The 16793-nt window shown below is 40.4% G+C and overlaps 1 protein-coding gene across 6 annotated transcripts; it reads left to right on the top strand.

Moving 5' to 3' along the window:
• The first annotated feature begins 519 nt into the window (after window positions 1-519).
• On the top strand, window positions 520-14078 carry LOC118431252 (polypyrimidine tract-binding protein 1-like). Of its 6 annotated transcripts, none has more exons than XM_035842354.1 (15): window positions 520-688; window positions 1932-2159; window positions 3036-3087; window positions 3644-3702; window positions 4003-4171; window positions 4712-4744; window positions 5388-5492; window positions 5914-6047; window positions 8757-8790; window positions 9413-9505; window positions 10535-10632; window positions 10770-10888; window positions 11088-11165; window positions 11348-11411; window positions 11893-14078. In XM_035842354.1, exons 1-15 carry the CDS (start codon window positions 554-556, stop codon window positions 11962-11964), a joined length of 1473 nt encoding a protein of 490 aa, XP_035698247.1. In that variant the 5' UTR covers window positions 520-553; the 3' UTR covers window positions 11965-14078. The 6 variants fall into 6 exon arrangements, with proteins under 6 accessions (XP_035698247.1, XP_035698246.1, XP_035698249.1 ...); XM_035842353.1 differs by having other exon boundaries at window positions 5388-5507; XM_035842356.1 differs by lacking the exon at window positions 4712-4744.
• The last annotated feature ends 2715 nt before the right edge of the window (window positions 14079-16793 follow it).

Raw genomic sequence — 16793 nt, 5'->3', positions numbered from 1 at the left:
CTGTATTGGATGTAAATGGACAAATTGTATTAGATTGGTTGGCTGATTTTATCTGGGTTCATCCTTTGCCCAGATGATACCAACAGTGTTAGTTACCTGAACTGCACAGTGGCATAGCAAAAACAGCACATGTCAAATGAACTGCATTGCAAAGAGATGATCCCAATGAACTGAACTTATACATACATGATAATGGAAATGAATGAGACACTGAGAACTCCATTTCTTTTGAGATCCTCCTTTTGAGTTTTAAGACTGGTGTTTGTCATTTATCCTTGGGGCAGATGCTGTAGAGGTGGGTCTTTGTGAAATAAAAATACTGGCAGACTTCTTTCTATTGAGACTTGTCCATGTCATAGAAAAGAATTGACTATTCTCCCTGAACTGAACTACATGTATGTTGTAGTGTTGTATTTGATGCTTCAGGTTTGTAAGGAGATATGATTGTGTAGTCTTTTCCGTAGGGGAATATTTTGTTGCTCAGTATTCTTGAAAGTGCTGAAGACGAGAAAAGTAAGAAGTATAAAATTGCTGTTTGTAGGCTTTCCTGGAAATGGCTGATGAAGAAAAGGCAGCTGCCATGGTGAGCTACTTCACGGTCACACCCACCCTGGTGCGTGGTCGACCTGTCTACATCCAGTTCTCCAACCACAGGGAGCTCAAGACAGACAACGCACCGGCTCAACAGGTATTGCAGCGGGCCATTATGTAGGAAAGGCTGACTGATTTATTCGTCTTATGTTAAGACCCGTTTCCAATTCCAAGCCTGGATTTGTTGCACTTTTACAACAATCCTATACAATTTTGCTATGTAGTAATGGTTTTCTCGTTTTTAATGTGTGTATATATCATTGCCCCGAGGAAGGTGTCAGACGGTCACCAAAACACTAGTTAAATAAAACCCATGGTTGTACACAGAATCTTGTTATTGAGTGACTTACCAACCCAGTGAAACTATTAATGTACATATAGTCAACAACATTTGCTTGTTTTGTTTCTAGATGCTCAACTTTGCTATGTATGTCTTAACAATTATTCTATCGGCTTGATTCCTCTTTTCTGCTCTTATGTTCCCTGTTTGCTTGTTTATGACATATAGTCTGTTCTCTTTCTGCTTTTTGCTACACTGTCACTACCTCTTCTCTAGCCTGTTAGTCCCACTGCTGAGGACAAAGCTCTGTCTGACCCTGCTGGAAAACCCAGCCCCATCAGTAGTTATGAGGTAACAACAATAACAGTACTGAATGCCAGCTCGCCTATCAGGGCCTTTCAAGCACAAAAAGTATTGTTCTATATATGTTAAAATGTGTTTCTTAAAATGTGTGATACCATTTCTTGTTTGTTTTTTTTCTAACTCAAGGATCAGAGCTTCAAAAATTACATTATCCAAGGGATTGCACGATATTGATATAAGAAGCCAATGATATTTATTTAAAGTACCTATTTTTTAATGTCAGGATAACTGCGTCAGAGTATGCTGGTATTTTGAAAATAAGATCACCAGTCTAATAGACTCTTGCAGTATGAAATGTCCAAACTCTACCTGCATGCAGAATAACAAACAGCTTACTCTTCCCGTCGTCTTGTCTGCAAAAAATCTGCCAGAAATTTTGAATTTTTACCGGGGGAAAATTAGCTCTTTTTAAGAGACCTCAAGAAATATTAAATGTTAAAATGGATTAAAAAACCTACTATGCATGGAGTTCCTTTAGTGTCCTCTCATATATCATGTGGAAACTACTGAGCTCACTGCTTTTGCTGTTTCTTTCTTTCCTCTTCCTATTTTTCAATTCAACATTCCTTCTTATGTTTCCAGTTAGCCTAAAGGTTGGAACTTGGCTTCCAAAAACCTACACTTTTTTTTAGTTCTGTAGGTACTTTTCTTTCAATTTTATGGCCATGTTGAGACTGTTGTTGTTGGTATGTTTTAGACGGCAGCTGCCCAGGCTGCTCTCCAGGCTGCCCAGTCATTCATCCCAGGAGGGATGGGGGTGGGAGGCCTGACTGTGGGGGTTGGTGGGATGGCGGGGATGGGCGCCACGGCCCTGATCGGGGCAGCCTCGCCCAATCCCGTCCCTACGCAGGGCCAGCCCAACTCAGTTCTGAGGGTCATTGTGGAGAACCTCATCTACCCTGTCACATTGGATGTGCTTCATCAGGTCGGTTAGACTTGAGAGAAACCTTGTCTTGCCTTGCATAGTGCATTTTCGTGTTAACGAACAATGTTACATAGATGACAATTCCTGAAAGCATTTGTATGTAGCTGTAGGAAGCACACATACATAATTGTAAAACATGTCACCTAACAAAATACTTGTAGTTTATTCTCTCACCCCAGTGAACATGGTAGTGCATAATGCCTCTGTTACTGTGGAAAAGCTCAATTTGCTCAAGTGTCATTAGAACTGTATGTCCATGGAAAAACAATAGTCTCTGATATCACCTGGCTGAAAAGCAGATATGATGTGATCAATGTAGAAAATATCAACATTTTTACTTCCTACATGTATTTGTCATTGCTGAAGCATTTGTGCAGCACGATCAATCCGTGTGGTTGTGGCAGTGGGTTTTGAAAGCCTGGGAATGCCATTACTGTGCAAGAAAACTGTCAAACTGACAGTAGGAACCAAGTATCAATGAGCTGAACTAGAAGATAAGCTATAGATCTCAGCGTCCTTATTGTGAATGTTATTGAACACAAATGCCAGTCAAAAAATCTTCTAGGTATGAAAGGAGAAACGTTGAAGCAGAGACTGCTTAATCTGCTCAGAAGTGATACTCTATTTTTGACAGAGAAACAATGTCTGATGGGACCATATCCAGAGAAATGCTGTGACCATGTTAGCAGCAGTTCATGTTTGGTAGATAATAATGGCCAGTGCTTTTCACCTCTTGATGTGCTTGCTTTTGCTCATGTTTCATTCTAGAGGTGACTGGGGCTTTTTTTCCACCGACCATTTGACCTTACACTTACTGTAGCACGATCTCTGTACAACAGTACATGCCCACTTCTACTCTTCTCTCCTCTGCTGTAGATTTTCTCCAAGTTTGGTGCCGTGCTGAGGATTGTTACTTTCACTAAGAGTGGTATGTATTCTACCCTCTCTATAGCACTTGAGTCCTCCACAATGTGCCACACAGTTTCCTGACCAATAATCCATCTTTGTACTGTACTGTTTCAGTCTTTATTTAGATCTGTTTTAATACGTTTACAGAACACAGTGAATCCCCGGCTACAGTTATTTCCCACTACCTATTTAGACTGATTGCTTGCATCAACTGGCATGTCATGTACTAGAACTGACAGTCTCAGTAGTCCAATGCATGGCAGGCATTTATAGTGTGTTTGCCATTAATAGTGCATGACTAAGCTATCTGTAGATGAAGGAAACTACCAGTTGGTATGTTACATGTGGAAGAATTTGAACAGGTTATTATTTATTTAGGTTTGATAGGCTGTTTTGTTATTGACAGTCATTGTGAAGAGTATGTATGTTGTCACAAACAAAGGGGACATGTCGGGACGTGAGGTTTTCGCCTCAAAGAACACCTATATTCTGTATTAGACCATGCTGCTGTTAATCAACCAAACGACAGACCACTGTCACATGAATAGTGTAATTTCTACCCTCTTGTTCAACAGGCACATTCCAGGCGCTCATCCAGTTTGCAGATGCAGCTTCTGCAGCACAAGCCAAAACGGTAGGAGATTCCATCATGTCAATGCTGCACCTGGCTTTTCTGATGTTTGTTCCAAAGTCTTGTGAAAGATTTGACTTGTTGAGAGAACGTTGCTGTATACTAGTAGCTTGGACATGGACATGAATTTTGTTGTTGCCTTTATTGATATTGCCAGTATGCCTACGTGTCCTCTCTAGTGCTACACTGTAAATATTCTGGTACAACCTTGCAGGTACTGGTTTGTTTTCAGGGGAAAGCTGCTCATGTCTAAGTGATAAGATTATTGGCTAATGTTTAAATCTTTTCCCTTCCACTTTCCAGTCATTGGATGGGCAGAACATCTACAATGCTTGCTGCACACTGAGGATCGACTATTCCAAGCTGGAAACCCTGAATGTGAAGTACAATAATGACAAGAGCCGAGACTACACCAGGCCGGAGCTGCCTGCTGGGGACGGCCAGCCTTCTCTGGAGCAGGCCATGGGCTTAGGTACGTACACCCTGCCTCACACATGCAGCTAATGGCATGGCCCAACTTAACTGTACTGCCAAATACATGTTGTCAACACCCCAACATCGTTCCCCCATCCCCCTGCATCCCTATTGATTTGAAACAGTAGCAAAGATCTTACACTAAATTTGCTATATTTTAACGCTACATTCAATAAACACAGGTTTTCGGCTTCATCCTTCAGATCACCCCTCCCCCCAAAAAAACATTTCTATTACTCAAAATGATTGAAGTGTTTCTGTCACTCTGATAATAGTTCACAAATTCAACTTCTAATGCATATTGCACTGGAAAGTAGCACAAAATGAAACATACAACTCCAAAGTTTTAACTGCTGAAATGAAACAAAGAAAATTCGCATTGTCCCCTCCCCTTAATTCCATGCACCCTTTGTCACAAGGAAGAAACTGCTTGTAGCTGTTGTGTTTATGTCCTGTAGTGCTTCTGTTCACGCTACCAATGTTAGCAAGCATGTTTGGCCGCATGAGATTGAATCATACTCTTTATTTCTAATCCTAGACCGCTGGGGACACAACTTGCACCCATATCAAGGTAACTACTGAGCCAGCAAGGAAACAATTCTCAAAAAAATCTTCCCTCTAGCTCTCCTTGTTCCTTCAAGCTGGTGCCATGGTGCAAACTCCAACATACCCCTCCCCCACAAATCCTCACCACTATGCTCTAGTTATTCCATGCTGCAACTTGGTTAAACTATTTCGAAGCAATTAGAAAATTCACCAAAACTGTTCCTATGTCTTGAATAGTCATTGTGGAGAGGTACACAATGTCTTGGAATAAAATCTGATGGTTGAATTGGAACAAGCTTCAATTCAAAAGAATTGTTCATAGTTGGAAGACAGCCATACTGAATCCACAGTTTGTGCAAAGAAGTCATATTCAGTGATACGCAGACTCTTATTTGACCATTCATTATGGTGTCCTCCAAACTGTATCAAGAGAAGTTCTTGTAAGATTTCACCAGTGTATTTTGTTGCTGGACTTATTTAAGCATCACATCCCCTTGTGTAGCTACAGTGTACATCATGAATTGCTGAATTTGGTGCTGATGCCTAGGTTTTTGTGAGGAATGTAATTTGGGCCATGTGTGAATGGTATCTTGGAAATGCTGAAATGTGTGGAACTGTAAAAATAGATCAAAGAGGAGTTTTGAAAGGTGCTATTTTTTCTTCCATAGTTGGCAACCCCGGCATCATGCCCACACCATTTACACCATCGTCAATTTCATCCTCGGTGGCGGCGGCAGCCGGAGTGGCAGGATTCGCACCCTCGCAACTTTACGGTAGTGTCCTTACAGGTTAAAGCACTTCTGATTCTTTCCGTGCTGTGCCCAGGATGTAGGTGCATGACACAGAGACAGCTGCATGTCCCTTTGGTGGGAGTCTCCAGTATTGGTGTGTAGCATCATGACAGTAGCATCACCACTGACAGGACCAGGCTGGCTTCAGACAGTGCATGCAAGGCAGATGTAGCTGTAAAACCTGTAAAGCTGGCATGGAATAGAGTGCTAACATGGAAGAAGCCATTTGAGACAAGTGCATCAACAAGTCTAAAAGACTTTCACACGGTGCAGTTTCTAATGTAGAGTAAAACATGCACTTAAATGATGCTGTGGCTCTTTTCATGATAGCTGCCTGTAAGAATTACTGTAAACATGGACTAAAGGTTTGACCCTGGCCCTCCCCTGTTGTCCCTCCCATCAGTTCCAGGTGGCCTGACTGGCAGCATTCCTCTCGCGGGAACTATCCCCAACTTGTCAGCAGCGTCTGCTGCAGCGCGATTGGCCGGACTTCAGCAGGCGGGGTCTGTTCTACTCGTCAGCAACCTGAACACAGAGGTACGCTTATGCTTATGGTGCTGGGGGAAGTCTGCAAGCTTAGCTAGTCAGGGCACATCTCTCTATGTAACAGTAAATGCATGCCGCACTTTGATGCGGAAATATTGGCTGTATAAACTGATGTCAGCTTGCCTTGTAATGATCTGATCTTACAGTAGAAGCAATATTGTCTTTCATGTCTCATAGTCTTGTATCTTCTCTTGTAACATATATAGAGTGTCTTACATAACTTGTTGTGTTTCAAATACTTCCTTAAAAGTGACAATTTGAAGTCACTCAGCAAGCTAGTCAGGTTAAATTATGCTTTGCATTTTGTTCCCTCTTTTGGTTTTTATTATTCCAGAGTTGCCACCAAAGGTACAAAGCATATTTGAAATGTATACCAATTCTATCTGCTGGTTGCCTTGACCCATTCTGTGACTAAAATTCTAATTTTGTGCTGTTTGGAGTAAAAGTGAATGTAACCATTTTGTTGGCAGCTCGCTCTGTTGTGTAGAAAGTAAGGAAAGCAGGAGGAACAGGGAATTTGGTTTTCTTTGGTCTCAGTCCTATCCACATTAACACATCTCCTTTTCTGTCTTTTTGGGGAAACAGAAGACTCTAAATGTGTCCACACAAGAATGTTTGGCCATTGACAGCACCTCTGTCCTGTAGCATGCTCTGCTCAGTAGGTGCTTCCAAACGGTCTGCTGTCTCTTGGCCCAAGCCCTGAACATAATGTTTCACTGCCACCTGATTTGTTTTCCTGCATCTCAAAGTAGAGTCACGACCTCAGTAAAGAGCTGAGATTTGTTTGAAAAGATCTGGAATGATTTTTCTTGTAATCTTATAGAACACCAACTCCCTGATTAAATGGTAAAGAAAACAAAGCACAATCACTGGTTTTATTCCAGCACCTCCCCTATATCTAAGTGGACAGTGCCAGTTCCATCGTGCATTCTTTCATTAACATGTTTAACTCCTACCAGGTAGAAACTAATACTTGCTGTAGCAGGGATGTACTACTTTGTAATAAGAAAAGAAAAGAAAGCAAACTTGGTAAAACTGTGATATAATTTTCAGAAGTGGTGCCTTCACCAGATGTATCTTCCTAACCTTCTGAAGGGATGGTTTGATAGTATGCAGTTTTACTGTTGTGAAAGTCCTTGCTCAAACCCCTGCTAGAGTAAACAGACAAATGTCTTGGTGGAATGTTAGCAGCAAGTGTAACCAAAAACATTTTGAGACACTTGAGGCAAAGATTCTCCTTGATACTTCAGTCATTGTTAAATTCCTTTTTGGTGTTTTGTACTGAAGTTCAGTTTATGTTATGTGGTGTTTGATCTATTTTGGTTTTCCTATTTAGACTATCTCGAAAATAGATGAAGTGGTAGAAATGGCTTTAGATTGAACTTCAGTGGAAGACATCTTTGTTTTGCTTAACTGTTGGTTAATATTTTGACTCCCTAGGCTTGGGACTGGCACTGTACACACATAAGTAGGGAAGAAGGTGGTCACTGAATGTGCACACAGTTCAAATGTGCCATGTTTCAGTAGCCTTGATTGTTCTTATTTTCTGTTGTGCAATGTCCAAACTTCCCCCTGTTTCCTCTTGCTAGCCTTGCTATCCTAGCCTGTGTGTTATCTATACCAAGCCTGGGCTACTAGAAAGGTGGTGTAACCATGTTCCAGTTTGAACAGGATTGCACCCCCTGTCTAGTAGCGTAGGCTTGCCCAATGCACTGTAAGTGGGAGCATGAAAGTCACGTGCTTGCCTCCCCGGAGAAGTCTTTGTTTTTTTCTTGTTTTTTATTTTTATTTTTTTATTTCATTTTCTGACCTCTGCCTGTCAAGAGCAGGCCCTCTTTGCTCTTTTCTTTCCTGCAGTCCAGGATACACGTAAGCTCCACACTCTCAGCCTCTCCACTAGAAGTGCTCTTCAGACTTTTTTTTATGTCTTAAACCCTGCTGACTGGGGCTGGAACATACATACTACCTACCAAAAAAATGTTTTTCCTTTCCTTTGTGGTGGGTGGTGAGGCAATTGTGCCCAACTAACCGAGACCCCAACGTTTAACCATGGAGCCTCTGACTTTCATGTTCTCACTGTGACATCTGGACCCATGCTGTGGCTAGCTTTGATTGTTCTTGACTTAATCCATGCACAATGACTTAAAGCAACGATCCAATCACATCTTATGACTAGCATCAATTACCAATTTTTGCCAAAGAAGGTGTTGCGATCACTGCAGAGTGATTGACATATCCTAATTGATTAATCACTGGCTCCCACTGAGCTTTACTCATTCCCTTCTGCATGGTTGACACAACCAAAGATGTTTGGCACCAAACTTTCTGCAGAATCCGGCATCATTTTACTGTGTACCTGACATCCGACCTGCATGGATTATCATTCCATTGTTAGATATTGTTGTTCTTAATGTATTTTGAGCATTTTTATGTACTGACTTAATAATTTTTTCCATCCCTCTTCTCTTTCCCGCTTTTTTATATTTTATGCACGGATGTTATGTGAATGCAAACGATCTCTGCTCCTGAACCTCTGCTCGCTATGGATACCATTAACCGATAACCGTTCACCACGTCTCATCACCACCACCACTCCCGTGTCCGTTCGTCCGTCCGTCCGTTCGGATCGATTCCCTACCGGCATCCATTACTGCTATCTTCTTCTACACTATCCTGTGTGTCTTGCTCCTCTCTCTAAAGATGGTTACACCCGACGCTCTCTTTACTCTATTTGGTATGTGTCGTATGCACGGTTATACATTTTTATATTCTATTTCCTTTGCTTTTATATTTGTTTTAAGAGAAAGTAGATTATTTGCACGTTTGAATTCTTTATTGCACCTTACGTCGCATGTTTCTTGCATGAGTATTTGATTTTATATCTTTTGCATGAACTGCCTTTGATCTCTTTAGTTTCTGTTTAAGTGAAAAAAATGCAAAAAGATTTGAGAGAATCAAGTCTTAACTCCACAGTTCTTGAGTCAGCAGTACTATTTATTTAACTTTCCATGGCACTGGTTTCAGTTTTGTTTTGTAGTTTTCATGAATCTTTACATAAATGTGTGAATTATACATGCTTGAATTTCACTGATTCTCTCAAGAAAAGTAATGAGGGCAGTAATGCGCCTGAAAGCTTCTATATCTTTGCATTTCTTGTTAATCATGCTGGTGTTTCATTTAATCATTTTGAACACTTTGCTTGAGATCATGTGCTTTTTTTGCTCTTTTTGATGCAACACTGACATAGAAAACAGGCACCCACTGCACACACATTTCCTGAGACACATTCGACATATACGGCTTGGTCCAAGACAAGCGTAGTAACACGTGGTTTGTTACAACTTGTTGTACTGCAGGCGTCTATGGGGATGTGCATCGTGTAAAAATCTTGTTTGCCAAGAAAGACAATGCACTGATACAGATGGCTGAACCTCACCAAGCCAACACAGGTACCCCCAACTGAACGCTCATCAAAATCGCAATATAGGGGAGACAAAAGAATTAAAGTTCAAATATCAGATCGTGAGAACACCCTCTGGCATTTGCAAGATCATATAGAGTTTATTACTTCCAACCTAAAATACCCAGCAAAAGATACACTAAAATTAAAAAAGTGTACATTCCCTGGTATTTTGTTAATGAGTTTTGACATCCAGCACGTTTGTGCAGTGGACAGACTTCACCTTCCCGGGATAGCGATCTTGATGTGTGTGACACACCGCAGTTCTTACACAATTGAGTTTACAATTCTCTACCTCTCTGCTCTACAGTCTGAAAAATTCAGTCTTTGTCTCTCAGTCATTTGCTTCATCATATTTCATGTTCATTGCCCCTGCATTTTGTGATCTCCCTCCGACTACCCGGTAAATGTGCAAATTGTATAATCTTGTCAGCTCTAGACTTTGTACATGTATTTGTTTTTGCAATCCAAAAAACTATATATACTCCTACTACTACTTAAAATTTCTTTATATATCTGCATTTCTTACTGTGATTCTAAATATATCTAACTAAGTATAATCAGTTTTTCTACTTGGCTCTATCTTTAATTTCTGCTCTTTGAACTTCCAACTCATATGAAACTCTGTAAAAGCATTTTTTGTGTTTTATCTGGTACAGGTTAGGCTCAATGTACCTTATACTTAGTATGTCACCTACTAGTAAGTGGTGAAAACTCAGATGCAAGGAAAAGCAGTACTGCAAGAAAAATGCAGCATCTGATGGAGAATATAGGGGTGCTTTTCAGGAGTTTTCTTTTGGAAAACTAGACATTAACTGCAAATTGTTAGTCATCACAGTACTTCTATGCAAGATTGTAAAAAGAAAAGCCTTGTAAGTTTTGTTAGAAACACAGTTCGTACAAAATCTGTGTAGATGGCAAGTTGTTGAAAGTTTGTTGAAAAAAAGTCTTGGGTATTTGGGAAAGCTGGCTACATCTTCAATGTGAAACTTATGAGATGATGCGAATGGACTTTCAGCTATGCAACACCTGAACAACCTGCGAGTGTGGGGCAAGAACATCCGGGTCACGCTGTCCAAACACAACCAGGTGCAGCTGCCTAAGGAGGGACAGCCGGTAAGGCAACACTATTATACATAATGCCATGTGGACTTAAGCAATGATTGAATTGGATCAGTTTGCCAATGTATTTTTACTTACTTCACAAGCACGGTCTGTGTGTAAATTGTTCCATATGTTTTCTACATAACAAGGATGCTGGTCTGACCAAAGACTTCACATCATCCCCGCTGCACCGATTCAAGAAACCTGGATCCAAGAACTTCCTGAACATCTACCCTCCCTCTGACACACTTCACTTGTCCAACATTCCGTAAGTTCCCAGGTCTTTGGTATTAGTGTTGTTGGGTCACATGTCTCTCTAGTACTACTTGTGACGCTAAATCATAAAAGTTTTTACAATGTCATGAGTATGAAATATAGCAGAAAATGTGATTAACTGCTTAGTCTAGCATCATGTTGAGAAATATTGGATTTATATTTTCCTGTAACTTTCCATGTCATTTTAACAGAGCAAGCACCACGGAAGAAGAATTGATAGATCTCTTCACAAGTACAGGAGGTGCTGTCCAGGCCTTCAAGTTTTTTGCGTAAGCATCACTTCCTTCTCTCCTCAGTGACATTTCCCTGTGTTATTCTTGATAGGATTGCTATAGTGTTAATTGTGTGATGTACTTGTACTCCCAATGGTGTAATAGGTTCCTTTGTTTTATGTTTCTATGCATCTCACATGCACAATACTAATGTTCCAATTTGATCTTTGCTGTTCCAGGAAGGACAGGAAGATGGCGCTGCTCAAGATGAGCTCCACCGAGGAGGCAGTGCATTCTCTGATAGTAAGGGAAAATGTTGTTTGTTTCCCTTGACTCTGTCATGAAATACTAGGATGTCAACAGGCAGGCAAATCTGTAAAATCTTTATTTCAGACAATAGGCCACAACTGACATATATCCAGATTTTTATTCATAAGAAATATCCTTTAAGACTTTGAAACGTTTTTAGATATTGGTATGATAACATGTTTTGCACGTTATATATCTTCAAATGGTTGTGGTTTTATTGTTGCAGTTACCTTTCCACCTCAACATCAATATACCATGATTGAATATGCATTTCTATTGTTTTACACAATGCACTATTAGCATTGTTCTGACTGCATACTTAAAACCTTCAACAGTGAGAGCCTTTTACAACCTCCCATCCCCCAACCAGGAAATTGAAGAAATATACCATATACACGTGTCCAGAAGACACATGAAATTAAGGTGCACATAGTATTAACACGCAATGGCTGACACACTCTCTCTGTTGTTCCAGAAAATGCACAACTACCAGCTGAGTGGCTCCAATCACTTGAAGGTTTCCTTCTCCAAGGGACAGATCAGCTAGTTGCAATGGCAACATGTCTCTCTGACAACCAAAGGACCAATGCTGCAGTCTTTCAGAGTTTAATAATTCCTGTACAAGTAATGGTAAATTTTCCAGAGGATGGCATTTCTATTGGTCTTGTTTGGCATGGGTCTGCCATGTTCAAGAAATGATTTCATAGGGCTCAATATACTATAGAAGAAGGGATGATAGGAAGAGAAGATTTGTACGTTTTTGTTGTTGTTTTGGAAGATTTACTAGTCCTTTGTACATTGCTCTGGAAGACTTCATATTTCTGTGTATAGAAGGAGGTGGCCAGAGTGCTTGTAGCCGCTTGACACTAGAGGACCCACTTAGCATGTTAAATCGTACTATATAAAACATGTATTTTCTTATACATGGATGTATTAATTCATTTTATGAGCACTTGTATTGAGGTGTGCCTTTCCATTATTAATCGGACATGTTTGTTGTGTATTTCTATTAATCAATGTATATGTGGCTTAGAGGCGTGTAGAATTGGACTTTGTTAACCTGTGATGTTTCCTGTTGAGATGGAATGCAGGGTTTTGGTCAGAATTTTGTGGCTGATAGGAGTGTTACGGTTCATGTTCAATAAGAAAAGAAAGATACTTATCAAAGAACACATATTCTAGAAGATCACATCCCAGTATGACATGTTTATGAGCAATAGATACTGATCTATTTTATTGTGGTATCTGGCAAAGCGACAGTTTTGACAGATGCACAGGTCCTAGTCCAATTTTAACAGTGTTCTGAGCCAAGTGTAGTGTTTGCTTCATTAGCTTGTATATCCACACAACCTTTATACCATGTGTTGACATAGCCTTGTGTGTGGATTTGACCTTATTGTCTTTTGACACTTGTACAGTTGTAGTGGCCTTGTCATTCCAACTGGACTGTCCCCAACTTGTACTCTGTTCATTGAATTATATGTGTGTGTACGTGTGTGTGTGACCTGAATGCTTTAGGTTTTTGATAAAAATACCAAAATCAGAGATACTTTTGTAACTGAATAGTTTGTACATCATACAGGGAGAAGAGGGAAAATGTTGAAAATCACAGCCCTTACATGTTAAAGTAGTTTGGCAAGAGCGATGACATCAATATGAAAATGTGAAAATTGTGACCTTTAAGTGCCTTATTTGGTTAAACAAAACAAATCCAGGGTATATCATACTTAGCGATGGTGCTCCCTGTATACTCTACTGTATTCTTAATTCCTAGTCCCGGGTATATTTATCCTATATCAAAGACTGTCAACCTGATACATACAGGTGTACATGTAGTTCTAGTCGATAATGTATAAAGCATGGACCTCGGCAAGCTGTAAGATCTAGTGTGAAGCATCTTGGTAATTTCTTTGATGTGTAGACAGACACAGCAACAGAGAATACAGAACGAGGACAGGAGATGGTGACAGCATATAGAGGACACTCTATCCTTACCCTTTTTTGCATTATTCTAAAGTTTATTGCTTAATTTGCTATAATGCCCTTTCAGTTATGATTAGAATATGAGAGCATTATAAGCAGGAGAATCCTAGATGCAGACATCAGTGTAGCACAAACACTTCTGATGCTGACACATGAAGATGTTACCAACAGTCATGAGTTTATGGCTGTGTGGGTGTAGGGTAGGCACCCTTCTGTTCAAACCTAAGGCAAAACTACCCTGGTGAGATGAAAAGGGATGTACTGTTGGTTCCTCTTTTGAAAGGCATCCTGCTGTGCTGTAAATATTAGTACAAAGAGGTTGATTTTTTTTAAAAACTGGATAGACACAAATTTTCAAACCTCACAGGCTACTGGATAATATGAATGAAAAATTGCAGCATACATCTTTATAATCAAAGACAGCATTTGTATATTTATTTTATTACTCAGACTAAAACAAATATACAGAGGCAGCATATACATGTATATGTGTGAAAGCCAGAGACACCTACTACAAACGGACATACTCCATATCATTGTCATTTATTTGATGTGTAATACTTGATTTTTTAATCATTAGGCTGCAAGATGTACGCAGTAGTAGCAGAGGTGTAACAGAACATATTTGATGTTGTAAGTGGATGAAGATATGAAATAAAACATATCTTTTTGTATGAATCATGTCGTTTTTTTGTTCCCTCATAGAAATATGATGCAAAAAAAAAACAGGATGGCAATCCAATCATTTACATAGACTCTATTAGCAAAGGTTCACACATAACTTTCCATCCTGCACGTTGTATTCTGTTCACACTAGAATTACACAAGTTCACCATATTATAGGCCACACCAATTTAATTTCTTGGTTCACGGATTTTTTCATAAAAAATATGGAGCGAGAGGGAAAAATAAAAATTGTAAAATGGTTGGGGTAAAGGTAATGGCTAATCCAAAACATAAAGAAAATAAGTTTTCAGCTTGAAAGAAGTACAAAAACACTTATTGTACAGTAACAGCACCTGTACCCACACTTTCAGGAGCTTATGATATAAAGGCCAATTTGCTACACCAGAAAGTAGGTGAATGGTTTCATTAATGGTGAAAATTTGCTGAGTGGTAATTTTTATTTTATTTTTTCAAAAAATAGGAGCGAGCGAATCTGTGAACCAAGAAATTAAATTGGTGTGGCTTAACATTACAATGCAAAGAGGTTATTCCAAATTACATGTAAATATCCTTTGGGAAGCTGTTGAAGCATTTGTCATCAATTATGCAAATGATGTCAAAAATAGCATCTTTTATGTCTGATGATTCACCTTTTCCTTTGACTTTATTCAGATCCACTTTTAGCTATTACAAAATAAATGTCACTTGTATATGCCATCATTTACTATATGTTGAAAGAAAGTTCCAATTTGTACAGCTACGTGTATACATGTAAACTTTAACCACCATGTCAACTACATGACTATAATAAGCCTTGGATATGTGGTGGAAAAAGGTATGAGATAATATACAAGAAATCAATAACAATTAAGAAGAAATGAGTTACTGATGGAGTTAAAATCTTGTGTATTACAGCGGTACATGTGTTCACGAGTTCCAAGGATATTTCACATTTAAATCAAACTCCAAAAAACAAAGCTTGGCAAACTCATTAGTATATACTCATTTGCAACACTATAATTGGGTAACCGTTGTAAATTTTAAAAAACTAACAGCAAATTTGCATGATTAATGAGGAAAGTGTACAAATCCACTGCATTCCATGATAGGACTTTCAAACTTGTCACATGTAAATGAGAAAGAAATGTCAATACATACATACATGTTGTGCCGGAAAGTATCACAACAGTACATAATAAGTATCACAACAGTACATAATTTCATTGTCACCTTTGCCAAGAAGTTTATATGTCCTTGGTAGCGTTTGTGCATTGTATGCGATACAATCGTTGTGCAATAAACTTGACATGACTTGTGTACAAAGCATTATCAAAGAGATCCAGCACGCCAACCATCTCAGCAGGTCCGGCGTAGTTGTGTCCGACTGCCGTCACACGTCTAACCAAGTGGTTGTACTGTAAGTAGCCTGACTAAAATCACGCCCCTAGCGGCCGGCCCTAAGATTGCCGCCTCCCTGTTCAGCACCAGGGACAGGTATGTTTGCTTGTGTGTGGACAGTGTTCAGGGACAGGTATGTTTGCTTGTATGTGGACAGTGTTCAGCACAAGGGACAGGTATGTTTGCTTGTGTGTGGACGGTGTTCAGGGACAGGTATGTTTGCTTGTATGTGGACAGTGTTCAGCACAAGGGACAGGTATGTTTGCTTGTGTGTGGACGGTGTTCAGGGACAGGTATGTTTGCTTGTATGTGGACAGTGTTCAGGGACAGGTATGTTTGCTTGTGTGTGGACAGTGTTCAGGGACAGGTATGTTTGCTTGTGTGTGGACGGTGTTCAGTAACAGGGACAGGCATGTTTGCTTGTGTGTGGATGGTGTTCAGCACCAGGGACAGGTATGTTTGCTTGTGTGTGGACGGTGTTCAGCAGCAGGGACAGGTATGTTTGCTTGTGTGTGGATGGTGTTCAGTAACAGGGACAGGTATGTTTGCTTGTGTGTGGATGGTGTTCAGTAACAGGGACAGGTATGTTTGCTTGTGTGTGGATGGTGTTCAGCACCAGGGACAGGTATGTTTGCTTGTGTGTGGACGGTGTTCAGCACCAGGGACAGGTATGTTTGCTTGTGTGTGGACGGTGTTCAGCACCAGGGACAGGTATGTTTGCTTGTGTGTGGATGGTGTTCAGCACCAGGGACAGGTATGTTTGCTTGTGTGTGGATGGTTTTCACTAACAGGGACAGGTATGTTTGCTTGTGTGTGGATGGTTTTCAGCACCAGGGACAGGTATGTTTGCTTGTGTGTGGATGGCGTTCAGCACCAGGGACAGGCATGTTTGCTTGTGTGTGGACGGTGTTCAGCACCAGGGACAGGTATGTTTGCTTGTGTGTGGATGGTGTTCAGCACCAGGGACAGGTATGTTTGCTTGTGTGTGGACGGTGTTCACCACCAGGGACAGGTATGTTTGCTTGTGTGTGGACGGTGTTCAGCACCAGGGACAGGTATGTTTACTTGTGTGTGGACGGTGTTCAGCACCAGGGACAGGTATGTTTGCTTGTGTGTGGATGGTGTTCAGCACCAGGGACAGGTATGTTTGCTTGTGTGTGGACGGTGTTCAGCACCAGGGACAGGTATGTTTGCTTGTGTGTGGACGGTGTTCAGCACCAGGGACAGGTATGTTTGCTTGTGTGTGGATGGTGTTCACCACCAGGGACAGGTATGTTTGCTTGTGTGTGGATGGTGTTCACCACCAGGGACAAGTATGTTTGCTTGTGT

Source organism: Branchiostoma floridae, chromosome 15, assembly GCF_000003815.2.
Source record: "Branchiostoma floridae strain S238N-H82 chromosome 15, Bfl_VNyyK, whole genome shotgun sequence".
Classification (NCBI taxonomy): Eukaryota; Metazoa; Chordata; class Leptocardii; order Amphioxiformes; family Branchiostomatidae; genus Branchiostoma; species Branchiostoma floridae.
The sequence above is the reverse complement of the archived record's forward strand: the minus strand, read 5'-3'. Positions and strand labels throughout refer to the sequence as shown.